The sequence below is a fragment of the Camelus ferus genome, chromosome 10 (genome assembly GCF_009834535.1).
Source record: "Camelus ferus isolate YT-003-E chromosome 10, BCGSAC_Cfer_1.0, whole genome shotgun sequence".
NCBI classification, from domain to species: Eukaryota; Metazoa; Chordata; class Mammalia; order Artiodactyla; family Camelidae; genus Camelus; species Camelus ferus.
The window spans coordinates 66,357,218-66,381,756 of record NC_045705.1 but is presented as its reverse complement, the minus strand read 5'-3'; the positions used below and the strand labels follow the sequence as shown (position 1 = coordinate 66,381,756).

The following is a 24,539-nucleotide window of genomic DNA, read 5'->3' as shown; positions in this document are numbered from 1 at the left end:
AAATCCTGAACCTTTGGGCGCCCAAACAATCCCAGGATGGGAGAAGCCCATCTGGGCTCAAGACATGAGCGAGACACACACACCGCCCCCACTCACTCGCAGCCTCTCCTGACCCCAACCCCAACCTAGAGACCTACAGACGCTAGGAGCCTTCCGCCTCCGTCCCAAAACAAGCCCAGCTCAGAGTCAAACCGTCTTTATTTCTACAGCAACATCTGAAAATAGAGAGCGGCCGCCTCGCCCCCCACCCCTAACTGGGGCAGCCCCTCCTGCCACAGCGGGCCCTCACTGCCCCTCGCAAGAAGCTGCAGGCGTGGGAAGAGACGTGGCAGGACGGCTCTGAGGGCGGTGCCCGGGGCGGGGTCAGGCCGTGCCTGGTGGGAGGGGCAGTGCATAAGGCCGGGCTGTGGGGCAGGGCCCGGCGGTGAGAGGACGGGCAAGGGGCAGGCTCTCCGTCCTGGGGCACAGGGCGATGGCGGGGCAGGGCGCTCAGAGACCGGGAGGAACCCTTTTGGGAGGCGCCGCCCCAGGAAATGTGGAGCCTGGGAGATACCACCGCGCGGAATGGGGGTGATTAAGGCCTGGGCGGTACCACTAGACAAGGGCGGGGTGAGGGGAGGCCCGGATAGTACCGAGGACTGAGGGGAGGGGTGCGGCCAATAACTTATTTCTCTATATACAGAAGCAACGGCCTGGGGAGGGCAGGAGTGCTGAAGGGACCTTAGGTGCTTAGTGTTCTTGGCTTCCGGGTCTGCGGAGGGCGGGCCACTGAGTCTCTACCTGGGAGACACTGGCCAGCCCCTCCTGCTGGCCCTGAACCTAGGGAAGAGGGGCCCTGCTGGAAGGAATAAATAAGGGGTAGAACTGGAGCGGGCAGGCCCAGCCTCCAGCGCTCAGGCTGAGATGACAAGGGAGGAGGTTACCCTGAGATTGAACAGAAAAGACAGGGGTCCTTGGGAGACACAGGAGGGGCAAGCAGCAGGCCCATGCGCAGGGCTGGGGTGGGGACAGTGCCGGGTGGAGGTTCTGGTGACGGGCTGCCCTTCAGGATTAGCCCACGAGGGAGCTTCGTCGAGAGAGGTCCATGGAGCTGGAGCTGAGGGTGCGGCTATCAGAGAGGCCTGTACCTCCAGGCTGTGGGTAGAGGGGCAGGTGGCTCAGCCTTGTGCTGCTGCCAGTTTGTGCTTCCCTGGCCTGAAGGCGCCTGACTAGCCAGAGTCCGTGGGGCTCTGACATGCCCACCCACCGCCACAGTTACTATGTTGGCACTGGCTGCTGGCAGGCAGGAGCTGGTCTTCCCTCATTTGTCTCCCCAGTGTCCAGCCCAGAGCCAGGCCTGGGATGGAGACAGGAAGTGTTGCTGGATGAACAGACATGCTTGAGGAGAAGCTCAGCAGGTACACAGGACAGGCAGGCCTTGGGCCCTGGGGCCTGGGCCTCAGCTTCCCAGTGCTGACAACCACCCACTCATACCTGGACTGGCTCTTCCACACTCTTGTTGAGGAAGTTGAGGGAACTGGCTCGCTTCATCCTGAGGGAAAAGGACAGTCAGGATTTGCCCACAGTGGAACTGGAGGAGGATAGGGGAAGGGGTCAGGTTGGGGTGGGGAGGGAGGCTGATGGGAAGGGAACAGATTTGACGGGCGGTAGAGCTTCAGAGGAGGGAGTTCACCCTGGGTCAGGAGCTCAGCTGGGGTTGGCAGGTTGTTGGGTGGGGGCTCACCTGGGGTTGGGGGGCTCCTGGGGGCCACTGCCCTGCAGCTTCTTCACCAGCATCTCACTGCTGCGCCTCAGGGCATCTCGGAGCTTCCCAAAGGAGCCGCTGCGCCGCAAGGCACCACTGCCGTCCTGTGGGGTGGAGAGGCTCATCTCTTCGCCACACTGGCTACACAGCCTCCTGGCCCAATCTAGCCCCTAGACTCACCCCACTCCACTCGGCTGCAGGCCCTGCCTCCTCGAGGTCAGACTCAGACCGAGCTCCAGCACCACCAGGTGTGTCTCGGCTGCTGCGGCGGTCTCCCCGCCCACCACTGCCATCTTTCAGCAGTTCCACCACCTTGGTCTGGCTTGCAGGGTCCAGGCCCTGAGGGAGGACCGGGTCCATCAGGTGGAGCAGCGGGCCTTGACTGAAACACACACCACACAGGGCCACAGCAGGTCCCTGCCCGCACGCCTCGTGCCTGAGCCCTACCTGCTTGCGGCTGCGGCTGGCACAGTCCTCCAGTGTGTGTGCAGCTTCTAGCTTGCCCTGGCGCCGGTACAGGGCCCCCAAGCTGCGCAGGGTGGTGTTGACCGTGGGGCTGTGGACGGGGAGCAGGAGAGTCTCAAACTCCGTGTTCCCTAGAACCAGGGACCATCCTGACACCCAGTCAACACTGGGCCCTGAGGAACCATTCAGCCAACCAAAATCTTGTGTGTTGAGCCCTGTGCTAGGTGCAACTGGATCCACCTATCCTGGGGAATCACCCCAGGGTCCTAAGTGAGATGTTGCCACCAGGACTAAAAGCTGGGAAACCCAGGAGCAAGATAACCAGGCTGTCCCAGTACAAAAGGCCTTCTTGGGACATGAAGCCTATGACCTGGGCCTTGAAAGACGAGCTGACAGGGAGGAGGTGTCTGTTCTGGGGCTGAGCAGTATGGAAGTGGAGCCTCGCTGGGGCCCCTACCCAGGAAGCTATCTTCCTGCTCTCTGCTCTACCAATGGTCGGTCCTGCCCCGCTGTCCTCACCTGTCTACTTTACAGGCCTTGTACCAGCTGCCATATTCCCCATAGGGGGTGCTGTCCCGGCGCTTATCCTAGGGGAAAAAATGGTCAGAAGAGGTGGGGGGAGGCCCTCCCCTCTACACCTCCCTAGCCTCATCCTCCCTGCACAGACACCCGCCCCAGCCCTGCCCCACAGAGCTACCTTGCTCTCCTCCCGTTCCTCTGCGTGCATCCAGATGGGCTTGTTGTCCCCTGCGGGAAGAAAGGGGGCTGTCATCAGCTACCACTAGAGTAGGCCTCTCCTGATTGGGCTGGACACAGGACTGGGGTCTGGGGAGGTCATGGGGAAGGGAACCCCAGGAGGACCAGGGTTGGGCTTCACTGAGTGAATGAATGAACAAGAAACAGACCCAAAACATCACTGACCCTCCTCTGCAACAGAGATGAAGGTGGCACAGGCCTGTTCTAGAGGGGCTTGTGACAGGAGGTTGGGGACTGCAGACCCCACAGCCTGAGACAATGCTTGGCCTGAATGATGGGCTAGGTTGAGGAGTTCCAGAGCAGGAAATGACTGACCACTAGGGGCCAGAAGGAGGCTTCCCAGAGTGGGAGATGTCTGGGCTGGACCCCCATGGAATGCATGAATTGCCCAGTGGAGAAAAGGGAAGACGCTCTGGGCCAAGAGCATGGGGCTGCAAAGGGAGGGTACTGCGTGGGTTCTGCCTCCTGAGAGGCTGCATCAACTGGGTGTGTGTGCTCACGCACACACAGGAGTGGCTGCCAACCAGCCAGCTAGACCCCAGGCATGAGGCCTGCCCGGCTGAGGTATTTGCCCTGGATGCCGATGGCTGACGGGGCCTAAGCTGGGTGAGCTGGGGCACAGGGCAGCTGTGCTCACCATTGACAGAGCCAAACTCCTTCTCGTGAGCACGGGTGAGAATCTCCTTGTACAGGGTCTCTGCATCCTGGTACTTGCCCTGCTTCAGGTAGCAGGAGGCCTGGAGGGGCAGGGACCAGGGGGTGAGCAGGAGGCAAGGAGTCGAGCCTTTTCCTTTCCTCCCTCCACCTCCCCCCAAGCCCAGGACACCAGGTTGTTCTTGGTCTTGGCCACATTGGGGTCGTCAGGCCCAAGGCATGTGGCGTAGATCTCCAGTGCCCGCCGGTAGTAATATTCCACCTCCTCAGCTTTGCCCTGGTTCTGGCACAGCAGGGCCAGGTTGCTCAGCTGCTTGGCCACATCTGGATGGAACTTGCCCAGAACCTAGGACAGGAGCAGAAGCCAGTGGCTGGGCTCAGGGCCAGCTGAGGTCCCCTGCCTGCCCAGCCCACCTGCCTGCACAGCCCTGCCTGTGCCCACCTTCTCCCGGATCTCCAGGGCCCGCTTGCACAGAGGCTCAGCCTCCTTGTACTTGCCCCGCTTGCCATACAGGACCGCCAGGTTGTTCAGTGTCGCAGCCACCTAGGAGGTGGGAGAATGGAGGCTCCGTGACCCAGGACCCTGCTCGGCAGGGTCTCTGGGACCTGGGAGCTGCAGGGGTGAGGGGAAGCCCCCACTTCCCACCCACCCTCACTCACAGCTGGGTGGTCCTTGCCCAGTGTCTTCTCTCGGATGGCCAGGGCATCATTGAGCAGGTGGGCAGCCTCCTTGTATTTGTTCTGGTCCCTGGGGGCAGGTGGAGCAGAATGAAGGTTCTCCTCCTGCCCAATGACCGCCTCCTGGAGGCCCAGGATCCCTGTGTTCACTCCTCCCCTATTTACTGATAAGTGAGTGTGTTGGGGTGGAACCCAGATGTGGGGAGATGTGGTCAGCCCCTGTGCTCCAGGAGCCTGAGGGGGGCTTTGAGCAGGAAGGGCATGCCATGCTGGGGTACAGGCCAGACTCCCCCGATTCCACCCTCCCCACCTGGTGCCCAGTGCCCCCTGTCCTCTATTCACCAGGGCCTTTGCTCATGCTGCTCTTTCTGCCAACCCTCTCGTGTCCTGGGCAAACTCAACTTTCACCAAAGGCCCTCCTCAAGCCCTGGTGCCTGGAGAAGCCCAGCATCCTCATGGGCGCCCCCTCCCTGGTTAGTCCAAGCCTTTCTCGTCCCCTAGACCGAGGCTTACTCACATCTGTAGCCCAGGCACCCTGTAGGTTCAGCCCTCTCTGGGGATAAGATCCTCCTCCCGCTGTCACCCAACTGGCTGGTGGAGCCCAAGGCTGGCCCACCGTAGTCACTGAAGATTTGTGTCCCAGGGCTGGAGCCTTTGAGCAGAGAGCTCCCATGGATGACCATAACCAGAGGAGCCCTCACCGATAGACCAGCGCCAGGATGTTCAGCATGGTGGCCACATCAGGGTGGTCATGGCCTGATGTCTTCTCCAGGTCCTCAAGAGCCTGCTTGCAGAGCGGCACAGCCACCTCATAGCGGCCCTGGGAGGCGTACTGGATCACCAGGTTGTGCAGGGTACGGAGCCGTGCCGGGATTTCATAGCCCCCATGCTGGGCAGCTACATCTCCTCCTCCGGGGCTGGGAGCTGCAAAGTCAAGGGCAAGGTGTCAGATGTCCCAACTGGCCCCTCAGCTGGGCTGGCACATGCCAGCCATACCTTTGACCCACCTGGAAAGTGGCTCTGGGCAAGTCACTAACCCTCTCTCAGTTTCCCCATCTGTAGAGTGGGTCTTGTCACCCCCCAGAAAGAGTGGGCAGAGTCCCAGCTCCGGTACTTCAAGCTGTGCGTCCCAGAGCAAGTCGCCTAACTTCCGAGCCTCAGCCTCCTCATCTGCAGAAGGCAGGCTCCAAGATGCACTTGACACGATCAGCAAGGCTAGCGCTGGTCCAACACTCAGCACTGCACACACATCCTCCTTTAACCCTCACGGTATACTCAGAGAGGGAAAGAAACTCTACCAGAGGTCACAGAGCAAACAGTGGCAGAGCAGGGCTCACACCCAGGCTGGGCTGCTCCAAAGCTCTGAGCTGTGATGCCTGCTCCTCGTAAAACTTGAGGGGATGAGAGGCAACGTGTAAAAGCTGCCTTTTAAGCTCTAATGCTGGGATGTTATAATCAGACACAAGGCAGGAAAGAACGTGGCAGCCACTCAGACCCCGTTTCTTGTGCCCTCTGGGTCCCAAGGACCAGAAGCTTCCACAGCCCTCCTTTCCCCGCCCCCAGAGCCAGCCAGCTACTCTTCCACACCTGGGTTCTGCTCCTCTTCATTGGGGAAGAGGTCATCCAGAGAGTCTTTGGGGACATCTCCCTTCTCCTCCTGGGGAGGAAGACAGGATGAGCATCAGGGAAGGAGGCAGCCCAGCATCCACCCCCGCCACCCCTCCCTGCTCCCAGGCCCCCCTGCCCAGTGGCCTAGTAGCAGGGCTCACGCTGGGGGAGGTGTCCTCATCCAGCTTGCGGATCTGGCTCATGAACAGCAAGTGCTGCTTCTCCTCCTCGAGCTGGGCCACAGCCTGCTCGCTGCGCTGCAGCTTCTGCTGTGTCCCCGCCAGCTCCTCTCGCAGCCACTGGTTCTCCTGCACCAGGCGCCGCACCTGAGCCCGCAGCTTCTGCTTCTCCGACTCTACAGCCCCAAGGTGGCTGGACAGTGCCAAGATCACCTGTGGCAGCCAGCCGGACGGAAGGTCAGGGCCCTGTCCACCCCGCAGCCTGCACAGCAGCCTGGGCCTCCTGGGGCACCGGCACCCAGTGAAGAGCCAGGCCCAGCTCTGCCTGCGAGGAGCTGCAGGACTGAGGGCCTCAAAGTTCTCCTCTCATCAAGAGAGTTGTGCCCCAGGGCCCCAAACAGACCATACATAGTCTGAGACCTGAACCCAGGAGGCCTGGTGATCTCCACCTCCCTTCTGGGGTCAGGAACCCTGGGCTCCCAGGCTGGCTCTGCTAGACTCACAAAAAGTCCATCCCCTTTCCTGGGCCTCCAGCTGGTCTTCCACATGGACGATCATTCTGATCATGATGAGCACTAGTTGCGGTGCTGCCCCTTCCCCGAGCTGTCTGTTCTCTTTCTATCTCTCCTAGGGGCTGTACTCAAGCCCCTGCAGCCACAGCCACTGCACCACTGCCCCTGGCCCAGGGCTAGCGCTTTCCTAAAGAATCCTGATTGTGGCTAAAGGGCTACCAAAAGGCCCCACCCTGGCTTCTGTCAAGGGTCCAGGGCAGCCCCAGAGCTGCCCTTCTGCAGCTCCCAGAGAGGGAAGAGGTGTGTCCCAAACCCCCAGATTATCTGGGGAACCACAGAGACAGGTAAGGGGATCCAGAGACCTCAGCCTCAGCCTCTATCCCTCTCCCCAAGCTCCATAACTACTTTTCTGAGCTTCCACGCTCTACCTGCCTGGAGGCCTTGTATAGGCTCTGCCCTTTCACTATCCTTCATGGTCAGGGTCATTGCTGCAGTGAAGCCTCTTTCCTCTTACGCCCTCTGCCCCAGGAAAGCAGGGCACCTCCTCCTCCCTCCACACCATCCTGTTGTCCATCTGTGCTGGTGCCTGCACACTGGGAGGGGCCCCCATGTGTTCATCTCTGTACCTGGGAGTCAACTGGCAGAGGAGTGAATGACCAGCACATTGCCCTTCCAAGGGGCCAGGCAGTCTGGGACCCTGTGCTTTCCAGTTGATTAGCAAAAGCCTCAGTGACAGGTGTTTTCACAACTACTAGCTTTAAAAAAAAAAATCCCTCAACAGCCTGGAAGTATATATGACAGATGGCACAATCCTTATTTTAAAGACAAGGAAACCAAGATGATACCACCTGCCCAGGATTCACGGAGCCAGGCAGTGTCTCAGCCAAGATCTGAGTAAGCCAGGCCTCTTTCCCCGAGAGCCTAACTCCATGTCCACCTCAGTGCCTCCTGGACATCTCCACCTCCATCTTGGCAGTCCCACCTTAAGAGGCTGAAACAGAACTCCTGATCCATCCAGTCTCTCTCCTCCCCTTGATTTGTTCAAACCACAAACCTGGGAGTTACCCTGCCCTCCTCTCTCTCCCTTATTCTACCCCTAGGCCCTGCTGGATCTGCCTCCGGAATGTCCAGAACTGGGACCCTCTTCACCACCCTCATGGCTACCCCTTTACTCTAAGCCATTTCTCATTCGAATTCCAACAGTGGCTTCCTAACTACCTGCTACCTGCTTCCACCCTGACCCACAATGGTTCATTCTCCACACCTCAGCCAGAGAGTTTTGAAAATCTAAGTCAGACTGTGTCCCTTAAACCTGCCAAAGGCTTCCTGATTTCCTGAGAATAAAACCCAAATTAAGAAGGCACAGCATGGTCTGGTCCCTGCCTTCTTCACAGGCCTCTTCTGTCCCTCTCTCTTTCCCCAGGAAGCTCCAGTCAGACAGGTCTTCTCGCAATTCTCCCACCACAACAAGATCTTTTCTTTTTTTAACAAGATCTTTTCTACCTCAGGACCTTTGCACATGCAGCCTCTCACTTGCCTCCTTTTTCTGGCATGATGCTCAGGTCTTAATTTAAATGCCATTTTCTCAGAAGTCTTGCCTGACCAATAGATAAGACCTCCTACTCTAAGCTGTCACAAGATCTTGTTCTTTTCTTTGGAGAACTTATCATAATATTGAACAAATGTATGTGTGTTTCTGACTCTCTTCCTGCTGGACTAGGGCAGGGCTCTTGTCTGCCTTGTTGGACCTGTATCCCTGCACCGGACATATTGCCTAGCACATAGTAGGCACCTGATTGTTTTCTGTTAACAAATGAATAAAAGAATGAATGGGGGTAGGGTGTTTCCTAAGGATTTTTTGTTCTTCTAGGCCTTCAGTCTTTGGTACCTAGTAGAGAAGCCAGGGACAGGTTCCGCCTGGGGGCTAAAGGATAATCAGGCTCTCCTGGGGCCAGGCAGGCTGCATCTCCAAAGCCCATCCATTTTTTCAACATATATTTACTAGGATCCTACCATGGGGCTCCAGGGCACAGGTGCTTCCCTGTTCAGATTCTGTTACTACATTGCCAGGATTCCTCTGAAAGGCTCCATCCCTTCCATGACCTCCCACCTTAGCACCCCAGACCCGCCTACCTGGGCCTCCCCCAGCCCCAGCTCAATTGCCTCCAGGGAGCGGCGCAGAAGGACACAGCGCTCCTGTGAGCCGGGCTCTGCCTCACCAGCTTCATGAGCGACCAGGGGAGCAAGAAGGGCACGGTGCTCCCCGCGCAGGGTCTCCAGTCCTTGGATGACGGCCTTGGTGCCCAGCACGATCTCATCCTGGCTCAGCTTCTCCTCCCGAGGAAGCACCATCGTGGCCATGGCCGTGCCGCCTGTGAAGGCGAGAGGGCGGGCAGGGGGGTGCCGGGCCTGGGGCCAAGCCGCCGTCCGCCCCGGATTAGGTAAACACTTAGGGTCCCTGGACGCCTGGGTCCCCCGGGTGCCCTGGTCCCCCAGTCAGCAGCCCCCACCGTGCCCGCGCTCGGCCTACAGGGGGCGCGCCCGGCTCGTCTCGGCCGGGGAGACGCAATGCGGCGCTACCGGCGAGGCTGGACCCGGATTCGGCCCAGACCACCGGCTTAGGCCGGCTTAGGGGAGTCAGTCTCGGGGCTTCCCCGGAGACTCCTTTAGCCAGAGCAGGGCGCGCCTGAGGACGGGTCCTACGAGAATCGTGGGGGAGGGGGTTCACTCTCGTGCAGAGATTCTGATTTCTCCGGGAGATATGGCCCCAGCCCCCTCGGGCAGACCCCTCCCCAGCAGGCCGGCCGAACCACTGAGCCCCTCCTCCTGGGCAGGCCGACTCTGGGAAGACCTTCCCCCTAAGGAGCTGAGTTCTCCGGTTCTCCATCCTCCCAAGGCCGCGACCACAACGGCCCCTCCCATAGGCTGGCAAGACGCTCTGCGGACCCCTTCCCTGAAAGGCCGAGCTCCCGCCCCCGGCCACCCAAGACCGCGCCCCTTCCCCGCGGGTGAGCCTGGCCCTGCCCCAGGCCTCGCCCACGACGACCCCACCCCTAGGCCGACCCAGAGCCCCCTCTTCCGCGCCTGATCGACCTGTGCGGACCTACGCCTCCCGTTCGGGCCCGCCTCCCGCTTGGGCTCCGGATCCCGCCCCGCTTCACCCAGACCAGCAGCCGTGAGCGGGTCCCGCCGCCTCCATCCCGCCGGCCTTCCCAGCAGTCCCTGCGCTGCCTTAAAGGTGAAGCCACTACCTTGGCGGCGTCGGAGGAAGCGAAACACTTCTCCGCCCGCTGGCTGCCTTAAAGGAGCACGCCGGCTGGGCCTGCTCCAGGCAAGGGGGAAGGATCTGGGGCGTGGTCACGGTGGTGGGCGTGGTCATCGAGGGCGGGGCGTGGGCTCTCCGGGGCGTAGGTTCTCTACCGCTGCCTCCCACGCTTCTGCGGCCTCCGCTGCCTCCGCTGTAACCCTCCCCGAGGACGCAGGGGTGTGGACGCGCTAGGGAGGATGGGCACCCGAACTTACTCTGTACCGCGGCGAGAAAGGGCAGCGGGACTAACTGAGGCCGGGGGAGAAGGCTCAGCCCCCCTCGGAGTCCAGAGCGGGACATTTGACATTTACTGACATTTTTTGTAATAGTTGCTACTTTCTGAGAGTTTACTATGTGCCAGGCGCTTGGATGCCTGAAGTGCTTTAACTCATTTAATGCTTACAAAGACCGAATAAAGAGGGCACTGCTGTTGTCCGAATCTCCCAGATCAGACCCCAGATTCATTTGCCTCTAGAGACTGGTTATGCCCCACCCAGCTCTTTCGGAGCTGTCCTCCTCCCTGTAGGGGATTCGGGGCATCTTAGGGCTGCTTCTTGGGGAGAAGGGACGGAGGCTTCTGGCCTTAAGGGAGAAAAGGGAGCCAAAGGGCAGCCAGGCATAGGCTGAAACAGACCCATGACCCTGTGGGTGAACCACAACGTATACTCTTGGTCGGATGATCAAGACAAGGAGATGATGTCATTTGGGGCTCAGATGAGATGTCTCCCTCAGAGAGCACTTCCTTGATTCCCAGCCCCTATGTAGAGCAGCCCTCCAGCCCATCACATGCACCCATTCAATTCTCTCTGTAGCATTTATTGCTTCTAACATTTTCTTTGTCAGTTTCTTTCTCCTCCCCAGAATGCAGGCCAAGATCTGCCTGTCTTGTTCACTCCCAGAGTAGCTCCTGGCCAGCCACATAGCAGCACTCAGTAAATGTTGGTTTTTAAAGAAGGCGGAAGGGTGCACCTACTGGCCCAGGTTTTGATCTGGTGCTCTGCAGCCCTGGGTTGCTGGCTACCCTGGTCCTGTTTCCACTGCTTCCAGGTCAACATCCTAGTGGGTAACAGCAGGATAACCACCCTGAGAGACAAAACCTGCCTGGCACTGGTACCCAAGTATCTGGGGAATTCCTCATGAGTCGGGCTGGGTTCAGACTCAGACTCTACCAGGTTCAGTGTCCTGGTGGATATGAGAATCCTCTCGGTGTCATCTCTGACAGAGAGATGGTCCAGCATCCCCTCAGCTCAAGTACGTCCTGTGACACGGAGCTCACTACATTCTGCTGTGAGATGGCTCTAAATGTTAGCAAGTTTTTCCTTAGATAGCCCCAAAGTACCTGCCTGCAGTGCTCAACCACACCAAACGGAAGCTCTGTCCCCAGGAAAGATAGTCCACTCCCTTTTGCCAATGAAGATATTTGGAGACAGTGATGGTCCCCTGCCCCCCCCCACAGTGTTCCCCCTGCCTGGGCTGGCAATCCTGGTCCCTTCACCCACTCCTGTGCAGTTTCCTGACCCTTCCCCCTCCCAATTCCTCTTTTCTGGGTGTGGTTTAGCACGTCAGTCCAGACACTGCCTCAGGATGTGGTGCTCAGTCCAGGGCCCAGGAATTCAGGCAGGGAATGAACGGCACAGATCACAGAGGGACAGTCTCCCCCCTAAGAAGCACACCACCTGTCCACCGTGAAGCCGAAAGTCAGGCTGACTTTGACAGCCAGCACACTGAATCTGCGCAGGGTAAGCTTGTCAGCTAAAACCCTAGATTGCATGCATCCCAGTTATATCCAGCCAGGTTCTATTCCCTGATCCTATTCTTCTGCCAGTGATTTTTTTCCCAGTGATTTTTAAAGGTAGTTTATACATTCATATGATGCAAAATTCAAAAGGCATATGCAAGTTACGGTGAAATGTGATTCTCTCTCACTGACCGCGGTCCTCAGTCATGCAGCTCCCCTTCCTGGAAGCACTTGCTGTTACCTATTTCTTGTGTCCATTGATTATGTTGTTTGCATCAGAGCAGAGCTTGTTTTTATGCTTGTCAGTTTCGCTGGGTCAGTTTTCTTCCAGGGCCCTGAAGGTTGGCATCTGTTGCATTCAGGGTCTGTCATCTAGCCTGCACGTCAGCCCTGTCTCCCAGAGTCACACTGGCTGCAATGTGATAAGCCTGCCTCTGTGCAGAGACTCCATCAGACCATCACTGCACTCCCAGCTCGCTGGCAAGTTCATGGGGAGGAAATGGAGTCTGGAAACCCAGTATTCTTAACAATCTGGGTTTCAGAATCAAGATCTTGAGAAGGAACTTTGTTAGAAGGCCTCCTGCTAGAGATTGGAATTCAGTGGTGCCAGGGTGGGTCCTGGGCCTCTCTTACTATTTTAAAACTTCCATGGTGCCTGTGATGTGCACCCTGGGTTGAAAGTCATTGCTTAAATGTCTTTGTTTTCAAGGTAAGGAAAGTGAGGCCCAAAGAGGGGAGGCAGCTGCATGAGGTGACCACTGTGTCCTTCTTTAATCTAGATTCCAGGCCATTTTGTCCCAGCGTGGAAGGGGAAACTGACCACACAGAGTAGAGGTCACAAGAACCGAGGTCAAGTTGCTTGTTCACAGCCACAGGAAGCCCAGTCCCACACACCCTCAACACACAGCCTCAGAGGCACTGAATGCCTGTGCCACACGCACACCTCCACGTGTGTGGGTTTACAGGCCCATGTACCTGGGTACCACACCTACCCAGGTGCAAACACACCTACACCTGAGTCTTTCTCCTCTTGCACTTTTTCTCCATCTAATAAAGGAGCACATTCCTTTTATCACCTTTTTCTGGGTAAATGGAAAGAACATTTTTCAGTCTCCCTTTGTGACTTTTGCTGGGTTTTTGCTCCAGCCTTTCTGCTAGATCTCTGCAGGCTGCCTTGGTTTCTTTGTGGTTCTCTTTAGGCATCTGGCCCTGCTCCTCCCTGCGTGCTGGGTGAAGGGAAGGCTGGCTTCCCTGCCGGGTTCTCTGGCTCTTATCTTGCTTTCAGTTCATAACCTTGCATGTGTTCAATCTTTGCAGCCACTCAGCTTTTTATCTTGTCTCTGAGGATTATACTGTGCGTTTCCCAAGGAAAGGGACTGTTACTTCGTCCTGCTCTGTTCCGTGCTCCCCTCACCACTGCTGGTCTGGTGCCAGGCTGCCGTTGGGTGCTCAGTTAATGGGGAGGAGAGGAAGGAGTCCATGCCCGATGGTGATTCAGCTCCTTATGCCATCTTCCACAGAGCTCATCAGCTTGCCCCCACCCTACCCCCCAACCCATGTCTGGGATAGTTGTTCTTGCTACTTTGAATATTGTTCTCTGCCTGAAAATCACTCCCACTGCTCCCACCCCTTTTCCTTGGATCCCTGGATGCACTCATCCCACTGAAATCTGCTTTCTTAAGTGAATCTTTTTTCTTTGGCTAGCTTCATTCCTTTTCTTTGAAGGAGTGGTGGGGGTGCATTTTTGCCAAGCGTATCATTCCCTTTGAAATGTCAGCGGATTCATCCAGAAGGGCTCAAGTTTGGAGGTTCCTTAAAGACCATGTCTCCCCCACGTGATGGGCAGCTCATCACTTCCTGAGGGGCTTGGTCTCCCGTGGATACCTCTGGTTGACAGTTTTTCTGCCATTGAGCCAAGAATCAAGCTCCCCTGAGAGTCCTGGTTTCTGTCCTGGCAGCCACATGGTAAATCTGCACCCTACTTTCCTTGTGGCTTCCCAGCCAGATCAGAGGGGTCCCTGTCCTGCTCAGCTGGAGGCACAAGGGCTTTGAGGGGCAGACTCAGCCAAGTTCAGAGCCATGTTTCTCCATTTGCCAGCTGGGGAGCTTTCTGCATGCACTCTTACTTCCTCCATTTCTTCATCTGTAAAATGAAGTTCCTAATACCTACCTCGTTGAGTCCTCGAGAGAATGGAACAAAATAGCAGAGTTAAGATCTTAGCATTACGCCTTGTACATCACAGACACTCTTACTAGTAGTTATTTATCATCATCATCAAGCTTACTAGTTGACAGACCCGGTGCTAGTGAATGAAGAGCAAAGAAAAAAAAATGAAATATAGGGCAGTCTCTGCTTACGGTGTCACTGGAGAGAAAACACATTCAGAATGAAAGTGAGCAACAAATGAGGCAAAAAGAAAGGGGAGTCTGAATGTAACAGGTGCTAAGATGTTTGGTGCTGGCAATAGGTGCGGCACATGGTCTGGACAGAGGAAGCTCAGCCTGGCTGGGAGTGATCTCACCCTCTCCCTGGGGTCGGCTCTTCTATAGTTAAGGATGCCCAGCTCCTCATCCAGTCCAGAGAACTCCCCTGAGCTCCATCCAGACCTACATATTCAACTCCAGCTGGACGCCCACCTCTGAAGAGCACACCCCCCCACCTTTGCCCTAAACCCACCATCTCCCACCCGGATCTCCTCCAGCGATGCTCCACCATCTGCCCATTCACCCAACGGGGGGGCCAGTCCCCACTCTCAGCTCTCTCCTTCAATCCTGTTTTCTAACCAGTTACCTGCGCCTGTTGATTCTGCCTCTTAAATAGGACTCAAGTCTCCACTTTCTTCCACCTCTTCTACCCTTAGTCTATGTCTTCATCACATCCTGTCTAAGTTACTGTAACACCCTTCGAACTCATCTGGTCTTCAGTCTTATTTCTTCCAACATGTTGTAGCAAAATGTTCTTTCTAAATTCCATCATCTCACCTTTCTACCTAAAACCGTTGATTGGCTCCCATTGCTCTCAGGGTGAAATGCACAGCACGGAGTAGTAATACTATCTGCAAGCTCTTCAGTGCCCCAACCACTTCTCTTCTGGCCTGTCACCCACCATTCCACTCGCCATTGTTTTTCAGCCACACCGTAACCATGTGTGAGTCTCAGAATAGGCCAGACTCTCTCTTATCTCTAGTTTTTGCTATTTCCTGTAACAGAACATCCATCATGTCAGGCATCTTTTGCTCAGACATCATCTCCTTTGAGACATCTTCTTGGACACCCATTCCAGGCTGGATTAGCTGCCCCTCCTGTGTGCTCTCAAGCAAACTTTCATGCCGTGTGGCAATTGTCTATTTGTCTGTCTCCCTGACTAGGCTCAGAGTTTCCGTATAGGTAAGGACACAGCCCTGTATTCATCCACGTGTCATCACACCTAGGACAGGAACTGGCCCACAGCAGGAACTTAATACACTAGGGCAGCTGGATGATTGGGAAGTCGGGATGTGAGTAGGACCTTGAGAGATGGTCTGGAGTCTGATGACCTAAGTTAGAGATCTGGCTCAGTCTGGGTGTGTTGGTCAAGGTTGGGCTCACCCCAGCTCACCCCTTTGTCTAGCCTTTGAGCGTTTGCCATATGCCCACGTGATGGGGGTTGAGGCACAGCCATTAGGCAGCCCCTGTGCCTGCCCTCCTGGAGCTCATGCTAACCTGGTAAAGACATTTCCTGCAGGTGACAGCGGATGTCCCCACTGAAGAAAGGGCTGAGGCAGAGATCACAACAGGGTTGTGGCCAGGGTGGTTGGGAAGACTTCTCTGAGGAGGTGACATGTGCGCTACCCTCCAAAGGAAAGGGGAATGCTCTGTGGGGTGGGGAGAGCAGGTAAAGTGGGGCCCCTGTGCGAGGAGGAGGGATCTGGTTACTGAAAGATCAGGTGTGGCCTGAGGGTGGTGAGCCCTGGGAGCGGGGAGGGGGGCAACTTGACATGAAGCTAGAGAGGTAGCAAAGGGGTGGGGTGGGCACGCAGGCGACTGACTGGGGGTTGGGTGGCTGTGCTCAACGGCATCAGGAAGCCCTGAAGGACTCTAACCTGGGAGGGAGGTGCTCTGGGCTCACCTTGGGATCCGCGCTGGGGAGGCAGAATGGACAGCAGTTGCTGAGATGACCTGAGATGACTTGTTGGCTTCTGGCTTGAGTAATACGATGGATGCTGATGCTACTAAGACTGTGGGGGATGGAGGGAAGTCAAGAGTTGTGTTTTGGCTGTATGAGGGTTTGAGATGCCTGGGAGCATTCAACTCAAATAAAAGAATGAGAGTTGGGAGACAAGGCTCTCTGATTTCTGGCTTCCTCCTGGGTAAAAAGGAAGTATCAGCCGAATCGATTTCCTAGGGCTGCTCTAAGGATTCAGTGAAATAAGCCCTGAGAAGCACTTGGAGCGGCCTGGCTAAAAGAAAATGCCCGCAGGTGACCTGAAAGGGCAACCCCCGCCATCCGTGCTTAGACACAGCAGTGGGTGAGGAAAAATGTAGCAGTTGCAAACACCCATCTGAGGTCTGCTGGACAGAAGAATTCTGGGTAATGAAGGGAAAACTCCTCACTCCCTAAGGGTGGGCTGTGCCTGGTGACTTCCTTCCGAAGAGCACAGTTTGGAAAGAGGGTGACATTGATATCACCGTCTCAGCCAGGTCATCAAGGCTCACATCGTTGGGGATGTCATGCCCTGACGATGGCATGTACTCTCTATAGGATGCGCTGACAAGTCCTGATCTGGGGGCATCCTACAAAATTCCTGACCAGGACTCCTCAAAACTGTCAATGTCACCAAAACAGGGAAAGTCTAAGAGAATGTCACGGTCCAAAGGACTAGACGGAGTGTGGTGTCTTGGATGGGATTCTGGAATGGAGAAAAGACATTAGGGAAAAAGTAAGGAATCTGAGTCAAATATGGACTTTAGTTAGTCCTGATCATTAGACGAACGTGGACACTGATGTAACACGTTAACAACAGAGGCAAGTGAGTGAGGGGTGAATGGCAACTCCTGGTTCTATATTTGCAACGTTTCTGTGAATCTAAAACTATTCTAAAATAGTTTATTTAAATTAAAAATAGAACCAAGCTGGAGTTGGTGTGTAGGGACAGCTAGGAATTCTTCTACCTTTGGCACCAAATGCCACCCCTTCACCTGTAGAGAATGTTTCTGTCTCTGGCAGCCCCACGGGCCGCTCGGCTCTGGTCCGGCCTTCCCCGGCAGTGACTGGCCAAGCTGTCCCCGGGGGACATCGTCCACCTGAGCTGCCTCGCATTTCAAATCCTGGGAACCTCACCCTCCTCTCTGCTCAGATTAAGAGTCTGCCTTCCTACTCCACGCATATGAGAAAATTCGGGTGTCCTTTGGGGCTGAGGCATCAAAGTGTCTGAGAGGCAAGTTGTGTATTAAGGACCTTGTACATTCCAGCACCACAAAGGCTTCTCATTCATTCTGTCAGCAAATATGTACTGTTTAGCTAAGATGAGCTAAACGGTCTCCTGGGTGCCAAGGATAGAGCAGAGGAAAAAAAATTAAGTTCCTGTTTTCTAGGAACTTATATTCTAATGACAATGAGAGACAATAATTAAATGCCAGGGAGTGGGAAGTGCCAATAAGAAAAATGAAGGGTGAGAGAAAAGGAAGGTGCTATTTTAGACAGGTTGAACAGGGAAGGCCTCTCTGAGGTGACATTTAAGCCAAGACTAGAGTGAGGGAGCAAGACACGTGGACAAAAGGGCAGGAGCAGGATGGGCAGGGGGGATGGCTTGTGCAAAGGTCCTGAGGCAGGATGTGCCCGGGGTGTCTGGGGAATGTAGAGGAGGCCAGTGATCAAGGTGCAGAGTGAGAGAAGGTAAGATCAGGCTGCTCCAGGGAGGGCAGATCAGGGAGGACTTATAGGTTATGAGAAGGGCCTTGGATTATATTCTTAGTGGAATGGGAAGCCATTGGACAGTTTGGATCAGTAATTTAATGCGATCTACTTAACGTTTTAAAAGGCTTTCTCTGGCTATTGTGTGGAGAATAGACTACAGGAAGATGAGGTGGAGGCTATTATACTATCCAGGCGGGAGGGAACAGCGGCAGTTAAGAGTGGTGAAGAGCGGCTGGGTTCTGGATCTGTCTCGAAGGGAAAGCCTGCCGATGTGCTGCTGGACTGAATGCTGGGTATGAAAGAGGAGTCACGGATAACTGCAACGTTTTGGGTCTCAGCAGCCAAAGAACGAGGGAAGAAGTCTGTGCACAGGGAGCATCTGCACCCCAGGGCTGGATGAGGGGCCGGGGGCGCAGAGGTGGAGCCCCGAGTTCAGTGTTCTTCCGAGGCTGGGAAGGTAAGGAGGGTATGAGGGAGGCCTGGAAAGAGCAGCCAGTGAAGCGGAGGAGAGCAGGGTGCTGTCCTTGGGTTGGGCCGAGGGGAGAAGGCTGTGCTAGCAGGGAGTGTGTGCATCAGCTGATCCTGGCCGGTCAGACAAGGTCCTCGGTGACCTTGGTAAGGGAACTTCTGATGGGGTTGTGAAGAAGAAAGCCTGAAGCAGTGGGAGGTGGAGACTGAGAGCGGAACAGCCAGCTCTTTTGAACCATTTCGCTGTACGGGGAACAGAGACATGGAGACAGGGAGCTATTAGTGCATTTGAACGTGGATGGAAAAGATCTGGTAGGAAGAGGGGACCGATAATGCAGGAGAGAGTGGGCAACAGCGGGAGTGAGTCCTGGAGGAAGTGGGAGGGACCCTGGGGGTGGAAGCAGGGGCTGCGCTGATGCCACAGGCAGGAAGCTGAGGCTGGGAGTCGACGCCGGTCAGCAGGGAGTTCGTGTGGACTCCTTACTCTCACCCCGTCACCTGTTCCCCCTTCTTGGTTCTGAGCTGGGACCCCAGTCTACTTGTCCCACCCCATCCTGCTGGGAACTCCCACCGGCCCCCAGGTCCCCTGGCCCGTCCAGCCTGAGCTCCGCGGATGCTGTGCCTCTGGCTCAGGCAGTGTGCACGTCCTCTCCAGTTCACCCCAGACTCCGTCGGCTTCTTGTGGCATTTCCCTCATCAGCCCGATCGTACACCTTATTCGGTAACTAACATGCAGACGACATTTCTGGGACACCTTCTGATACCTCACTGGATTCTGCCCCTTGGGAGGCAGCCTGAGTTCCATTTTCCTAGCCCAGAGAGCTTGGGGAACCAGTGACAGGCTGCCCCATTTGGCCGTCCACGCCTCTGTGGCCGTGTCCTGCGGGGTGGGGATACCGAGCACCCATCCCCACCCCGATGCAAGCCCCACTTCTGGGCACTTATTCACTAGAGGAGGCTTGGCGTGCAGGCCTCTGTCCTGGGAGCACATGAAGAGCCAGGCGTCCAGGGAACAGGGCTCCGACTGTTTGCCACCTCCAAGGTTAAGGATGGACAGGAAAGTGAACTTGATGATGGACCCCAGCTCACCCTCTCCACCTGGGCCCCAGACTTCACCAAATTCCAGCAACTATAGCAGGATGCCAGCCTAGCAGGGGGAGAGAAGCCAAGTTCTAATCTTCAGTCAGAGTGGACACCGCTGCCACTACCTTGGGAGGTGGGATTTGGGGATGGTGGGGCCCAGAGAAGAGTGGGGTTTCAGAGCGGGAATGGCGTTACTTCTGTTCCTGACTTCTGCTTGCTGCAAACTGGGCAACATACCTCAGGCCTCTGTTTGTACAATCAAGAAAATGGGAATTTTCTACTTTCCAGCCAGTTCCTAGTTCACTTTGAGTGGAAGTGGCTGCACTGAGTGGTGGGAAGGGAGTGGGACAGAGCCCGCGTCACAGTGAGAGGCACAGAAGCCTGAGGCTTGCTCGTTGGTAAGAAATCACCAGTTTATTGAATGAAAAATCCAGCATCCACTCAGTCCCTCCCATCCCGCCCCTCTCTCCGGCCAGAGAGCAGCACAGCCCAGGAGACGCTCTGGACAGCAGGGCTGAGCCGGGGGAAGGGCTGGAGGAGTTTGGGGGAGGTATGGAGAATGAGAAAAACACTTTTCAAAATGAAGTTCTGTGCAAAAACTTCTAGAAGGGCTGAGGGGACAACAGCAAAGCTCTGGAGGTGCTGGCGGGACAGAGGGCTGGCAGGAACTCCACCCCCTGTGCTCAGCGCCTCCTGAGAAGGTGGATGGTGGGGCCGAGGAGGGGCTCAGACCCCCGAGGCTGCAGAGAGAGGGAGGCCTGGCTGGGAGGACCACAAGTGAGGAGGGCAGAACAGACCAGGGAAAGGAGACGGATGGACACGTGGGAACGGAGCTGAAGGGGCTGGGAGACACAGACAGTATGCTGTTGGTAGGGATCTGCTTCCCGAGTCCAGAGTTTCAAAGGCAGATCTGTGCTGGGGAGGAAAGGGTGGGAGGCTGGGAAGGAGGGTCACCCACAAGGGGGAGCCCCAGGGACGGGACCACTGCCCAGGTGAGTCACACAGAACCACCAAGAGACTGGCTGTGCAGAGAACCAAAGAAACGCTCAGGGACACTCGCGGCATCTACAGGGGACCTGGGGGTAGTGAAAGCCGTGCACGAGGGAGGCCACGAAGGCCCCTCCATCCCAGAAACACATGCGTTGTCACAGAAACGCTGTCCTTGGGGTAAGAAAGGGGTAGGAGCTGCCCCTGTGGCTGGGAGCAGGGGTCTGTGCCCCTCTCACCCCACAGCAGTGAAAGTGGCCCTGGGCCCCACTAGACGGGGGGCAGGCTAAGTAGCATCTGGCAGGTGAGCTTTAGAAAACGAGATCCTGGAGGCGGTTGGGGGCAGGGGGAGGCCAGGACTCCAGGTTTCCTATTTCCAGGAGGGGAACCGGTGCCATGTGGGGAGGAGGCTGGAAGTCAGGTGAAGGAAGGCCCAGAGAACTCGATTCCAGGGACCGGGAATGAGCGCCAAAAGGCAAAATCAACATGCCTTGGGCCTGGAGTGGAGGCACAGGAGGAAGAGGGGTCGGGAGGGGGCTGCCCAGGGGTGGGACCGAGCAGTGAGCGGGGGAGCAGTGTCCCCAGTGGCAGTGTCCTTCAGGACTGGGCAAGGGAGAGGCAGGCCCCCGGGCCAGGAAAGGGGACACTGGGCCGGGGCCTGCTGGCCTCCCCCTGCCCGCAGGCGGTGAGGCTGATGGCAGTGCCAGGAGGGAAAGTGGCCAGAAGACAAGTGCCCTCAGGTGGCCTTGCTGCCACTGAACAGTCCCACGGGGAAGTGCTTGACGTGGGTGGGCCACTGGGATGCCAGCTGGAAGAACTTGATGTCACTCCACTCGACTCCGTCGATGGACACTGGGGGTGACAGGGGAGGTGAGGGGGTGACCAGGGCTGCCAAGGCCATCCTCCCAGGTTCCCTGCCCCCGCAGCCCCCGCCTGGTGCCCCGCGCCCTGCCTCCCCCGCACCTCTCAGCATGGTCTGCTGCTGCTTGGCAGAACAGATGAGGCGGCTGATGCCTTCAATGACCTGGCTCTTAGAATCCACCTCCTTTTCTCGAGGTTTCTTGCTCAGGAAGATGGTGGGAACTGGAAAGCAAGCAGGAACCGCCTCTGTTGCAGCCCCTGGAAAAGCAGCCACCCTCTCCCCACCCACTGCCCCCTCTTCCGGCGGGAAGGGAGGTGATTCGCAGAAAGCCGGTGTTTCCTCCCCTGCTCCCTGGCTCCAGGCTGTGCATCAGGATCTCCAAGCTCCTGCCCAGTCCCTTGCGACTTTAGCTAAGTTCCTGCTCCTTTCCCTGGGCCTCGATGTCTTCTCTGAATAACAAGGACCTGGGGCCAGGTGGTCTCTGAGTCCCTTCCAGCTCAGAGGCTCCTTGCAGCCGGTAGGGCAGGGGGTCTCCTCCCGGCTCGCTTGCCTGTGCAGGGCCGAGTCTGTGAGGCTGTGTTTGCAATAGCTCTGCCGCAGGACGCCCTAGGCAGGTCTCTGGGTGCAATGGTGCAGCCCTGCGCCCCCAGGGGACTCTGGGAGCAGAGGCACGAACAGAAAGGCTCAGCTGCTTTGGAAGAGCCCAGAAGAGGAAGGAAGGGTCCAGCAGCTAAGGAAGCCCCTTCCTGACAGCTGAGGGTGGGGCTGGGAGGGCCCTAGAGTCACCCTGCCCTGCTGCTGCAGGTGCACAGCCAGATGTGTGGGTTTACAACGGGAACTGACTACAGCGAGGGCTGCGCCTGCGTCAGCCAGCTTTTGAGATGCCTGGCTGCCTTTCCCAGCAGGGGCCCCGGGGCCCCCCCCACTCCACTGCTGGTGTTGAAGCCGCCCTCTCACCCAGGATGGGCACGATTCCCCTTAATTCTTAAACATAACTGTGCCCTTTGCTCATGAAGGCTTGTGTGGCCTCCAGGGCTGGGCGTGAACGCTCTGCTCCACGGGGCCACGGTGCCCATGGGGATGTCCTCCTCTGTCACACAGCCCATCCCTGAGGGCAGTGGCTGGAAAGCCTTCGTTCTTCCCAGCAGCACTAACTGCCTCAGCCCCTCGGGCACTGACACTCAGCAGGCAGTGACCAGTGACCCCCTGGGGACCCTGGTTTCCTCTGTTACAGAAGGAAAGGCCTCGTCCCACAAGGTGAAGCAGGACCCCTGTGGGACCCCAGGACACAGGTGCTGTTTTGCCCTCATTCAAGGTCTCCCATAAGCAGATTCTGTCCCAGCCCCTGAGAGAGGAGACAGGGAGGCCTGGTGGCCCTAACTGTCCCTGGCCCCAGAGGTCACTTACCTTTCTTGTTCTTCTCTTTGGTGACCACAGTCATTGCCATGGTGCCGGAGAGCTGAGCCTCCCCACCATGGGGCAGGCGGGAAACCTGCACTGAGCGGAAGACACTCTTGAGGGTGTTCTTGGAGCTGGCGTCCCTCTTGTCACCTTCCCTCCTCCGCTCCCCAGGGTGGCCCAGCCAGTAGTCCACTTGGAGGCCAATCACGTCCCCATATGGGCTGTTGGGGCTCCTGGAGAATGGGTGACAACAGGGAGGAGGCTCTGCCCTCAGTTCCCAACCACAGGGTGATGGGGTGGGGCGGGCACCACGGGGCTCAGGGAGGGGCACCAGGAGGTGCCGGGGAAGTAGCACCAGTCACACAGAAGTGGCTGGTGTGGGAGTGGAGGGTCAGGCTGATCCGAGGACAAAGCCAGGAGAGGATGAACACCTGGGTCTCCATGAGGGAACAGTGTAAAAAGAGGGAAGCAGGGAGGAAGGAAGCTTTACAAAGGAAAAAAGCACGTATGCACACACGGACACACACACACAGATACACACACAGATACACACACACACACACACACACACACACACACACACACTCGCATACACCCAGCAAGCAGGGCCAGGGCAAAACCCCACCGGGACGGGGGAGGTTAAGAGGGCAAAGGCGGAAGCACCTTGGCGGCTCTGGAGCAGCCCCGGGAGAGCTGATGGATGCCGGCCTGCGGCTTTCTCTTATTTATGGCACTTCTAGCTCAGGGATAATTTTAGCTCCGAGGGGAAAAAGAGCCGATGTTTCCTTGAAAGGAGGCGTCAGACACAATAGGTACACAGGCTACAAAAGTCATCTGACATTTCTCTTTCTGCTTGGATTCAGTGGTTCTGTTAAAAAACAAGCTTAAACTGGATGGGAAAGGAGGCGAGGTAAGGCTAGTCCCCAGGCCCCCAGGACGCCTGGACCGTGAGGTCACAGCCTGACCTGCCGGAGGTGGGGGCACTTCCTCCTCCTCCTGTGCTTAAGCACGTCAGTGGGAGACCCCGAAGGGAAGTGAGGTGGGAAGCCTGGGCAGGGAGGGTAGGGGCTGGGATTTGGGCTCCACCCCCGAGAACACTCGGTATTCTGCAGGGACCCTGACACTGCCATTGGGGTTCTGGAAAAGCCACTGGCCAGTCCCTCCCTTCCGCTCCTACGCGGACCATCACCAGAAGAGGTGAGGGAAGAAGGAAGGGAAGGATGGAGGAAGCAGCCCCAGGCGCCACTTTCTGCTCTTTCCCACCTCAGAACCTCTCCCCTGGGCCTCTGGGGATTGCCCTGCCCCAGCCTCCCCCAGCCTTCCCCGGCCAGCTCCACAGAGGCCTCCTGAACATCCGACTAAACTGGCTACTTCAGATCCTACAGAAACTCCCTCCCCTCTTCCCAGCCTCCCCAGCTAGAATTTCTCTGTGGCTTTGGTACTGCCAGACCCTAGACCAGGGCTCTGCCCGGCTCGCTGGCCACAACAGCGCTCCAGTGATGGGCAGACTGAGCCCCTGGGGAGGCCAGCCCTCCACGGTCGGGCACCAACACACGTCCTTCTTTCTGCCTCACAACAACACTGACATGGCCATTTCACCTTTACTTTCAGGGAGTCAAAAGGAAGCTTGGTAACTTGTCCAAGTGACAGATTCTTTGCTTGACCACTTTAGTCAGGCTCCTGAACCTTTTCCCAGGCTCATCTGTGCACTTCCTTGTAAAATCCAGGTGTCGCCAGAACCCCCCGCCCTCCATTTCTGGTCCCCCGGTATCTGATCAGGCTCCTCCACTGCCCTCAGGAGTGTCTACAGCAAGAGCTGTTTGGTCAGAATCAGAATTCCCCTCACCCCTGTTCCTCCTAGTGATCGTCCAGCCCCTGCCCCTGCCCCTGCTCCTTGGCTTGGCTCCCACTTGCTCAGGCTGGATCTGGAGTTGAGCCCCACCTCTCTCCCCCATTACTGTGGTCCCTATACCTCCGGCGACTGTTCCCACTGTGAAGAAAGTCTCCCTTACTGTGCTTTAACAAGTGCCACTGAATAATAACTTGTTCTTCAACACAAGTCAACACGGTGGACACCACACAAACCACGACTCAAATCCTGATGTGTCTGACTCTCCTGCCCACACTCCTTCTACAAGACACACGCACAGAACTTTACAGTCTACAAAGGGCCTCTCTGCCCTTTCTTTTCTCTTTCTAAT

At 56.9% G+C, this 24,539-nt stretch overlaps 2 protein-coding genes across 9 annotated transcripts in view; both read right to left on the bottom strand.

Annotated features, from left to right (window-relative positions):
• Nucleotides 1-180: 180 nt before the first annotated feature.
• On the bottom strand, nt 181-9,820 carry KLC2 (kinesin light chain 2). 5 transcript variants are annotated; one of them, XM_032489890.1, is made up of 16 exons: nt 9,690-9,820; nt 8,730-8,968; nt 6,067-6,297; nt 5,885-5,954; nt 4,999-5,221; nt 4,280-4,367; nt 4,062-4,163; nt 3,792-3,965; nt 3,603-3,702; nt 2,907-2,956; nt 2,729-2,796; nt 2,192-2,300; nt 1,925-2,083; nt 1,724-1,848; nt 1,474-1,531; nt 181-1,134 (listed from the first exon to the last, which is right to left on the bottom strand). In XM_032489890.1, exons 2-16 carry the CDS (start codon nt 8,955-8,957, stop codon nt 1,051-1,053), a joined length of 1,869 nt encoding a protein of 622 aa, XP_032345781.1. In that variant the 5' UTR covers nt 8,958-8,968; nt 9,690-9,820; the 3' UTR covers nt 181-1,050. The 5 variants fall into 5 exon arrangements, with proteins under 5 accessions (XP_032345781.1, XP_032345780.1, XP_032345779.1 ...); XM_032489889.1 differs by having other exon boundaries at nt 8,730-9,005; nt 9,700-9,820; XM_032489888.1 differs by having other exon boundaries at nt 8,730-9,005; nt 9,690-9,814.
• Nucleotides 9,821-20,001: 10,181 nt separating this feature from the next.
• The window catches only part of PACS1 (phosphofurin acidic cluster sorting protein 1), a 130,138-nt gene continuing 125,600 nt past the window's right edge, over nt 20,002-24,539 (bottom strand). For all 4 annotated transcript variants that reach the window (XM_032489878.1, XM_032489879.1, XM_032489880.1 and 1 more), the window contains 3 exons: nt 22,345-22,571; nt 21,039-21,158; nt 20,002-20,927 (listed from right to left, as the gene is read on the bottom strand). In XM_032489878.1, coding sequence (XP_032345769.1) covers nt 20,812-20,927; nt 21,039-21,158; nt 22,345-22,571 — 463 coding nt within the window. In that variant the 3' untranslated portion in view covers nt 20,002-20,811. The remainder of the gene's footprint in view (nt 20,928-21,038; nt 21,159-22,344; nt 22,572-24,539) is intronic.

Coding starts and splice junctions, on each gene's coding strand:
- KLC2 (XM_032489890.1), bottom strand. CDS start 8,957: ATGGCCACGATGGTGCTTCCTCGGGAGGAGAAGCTGAGCCAGGATGAG. Junction 6,298..8,729: donor TGGGGCTGGGGGAGGCCCAG/GTAGGCGGGTCT, acceptor TGGCTGCCACAG/GTGATCTTGGCACTGTCCAG. Junction 1,532..1,723: donor CAGGAGCCCCCCAACCCCAG/GTGAGCCCCCAC, acceptor CTTTTCCCTCAG/GATGAAGCGAGCCAGTTCCC.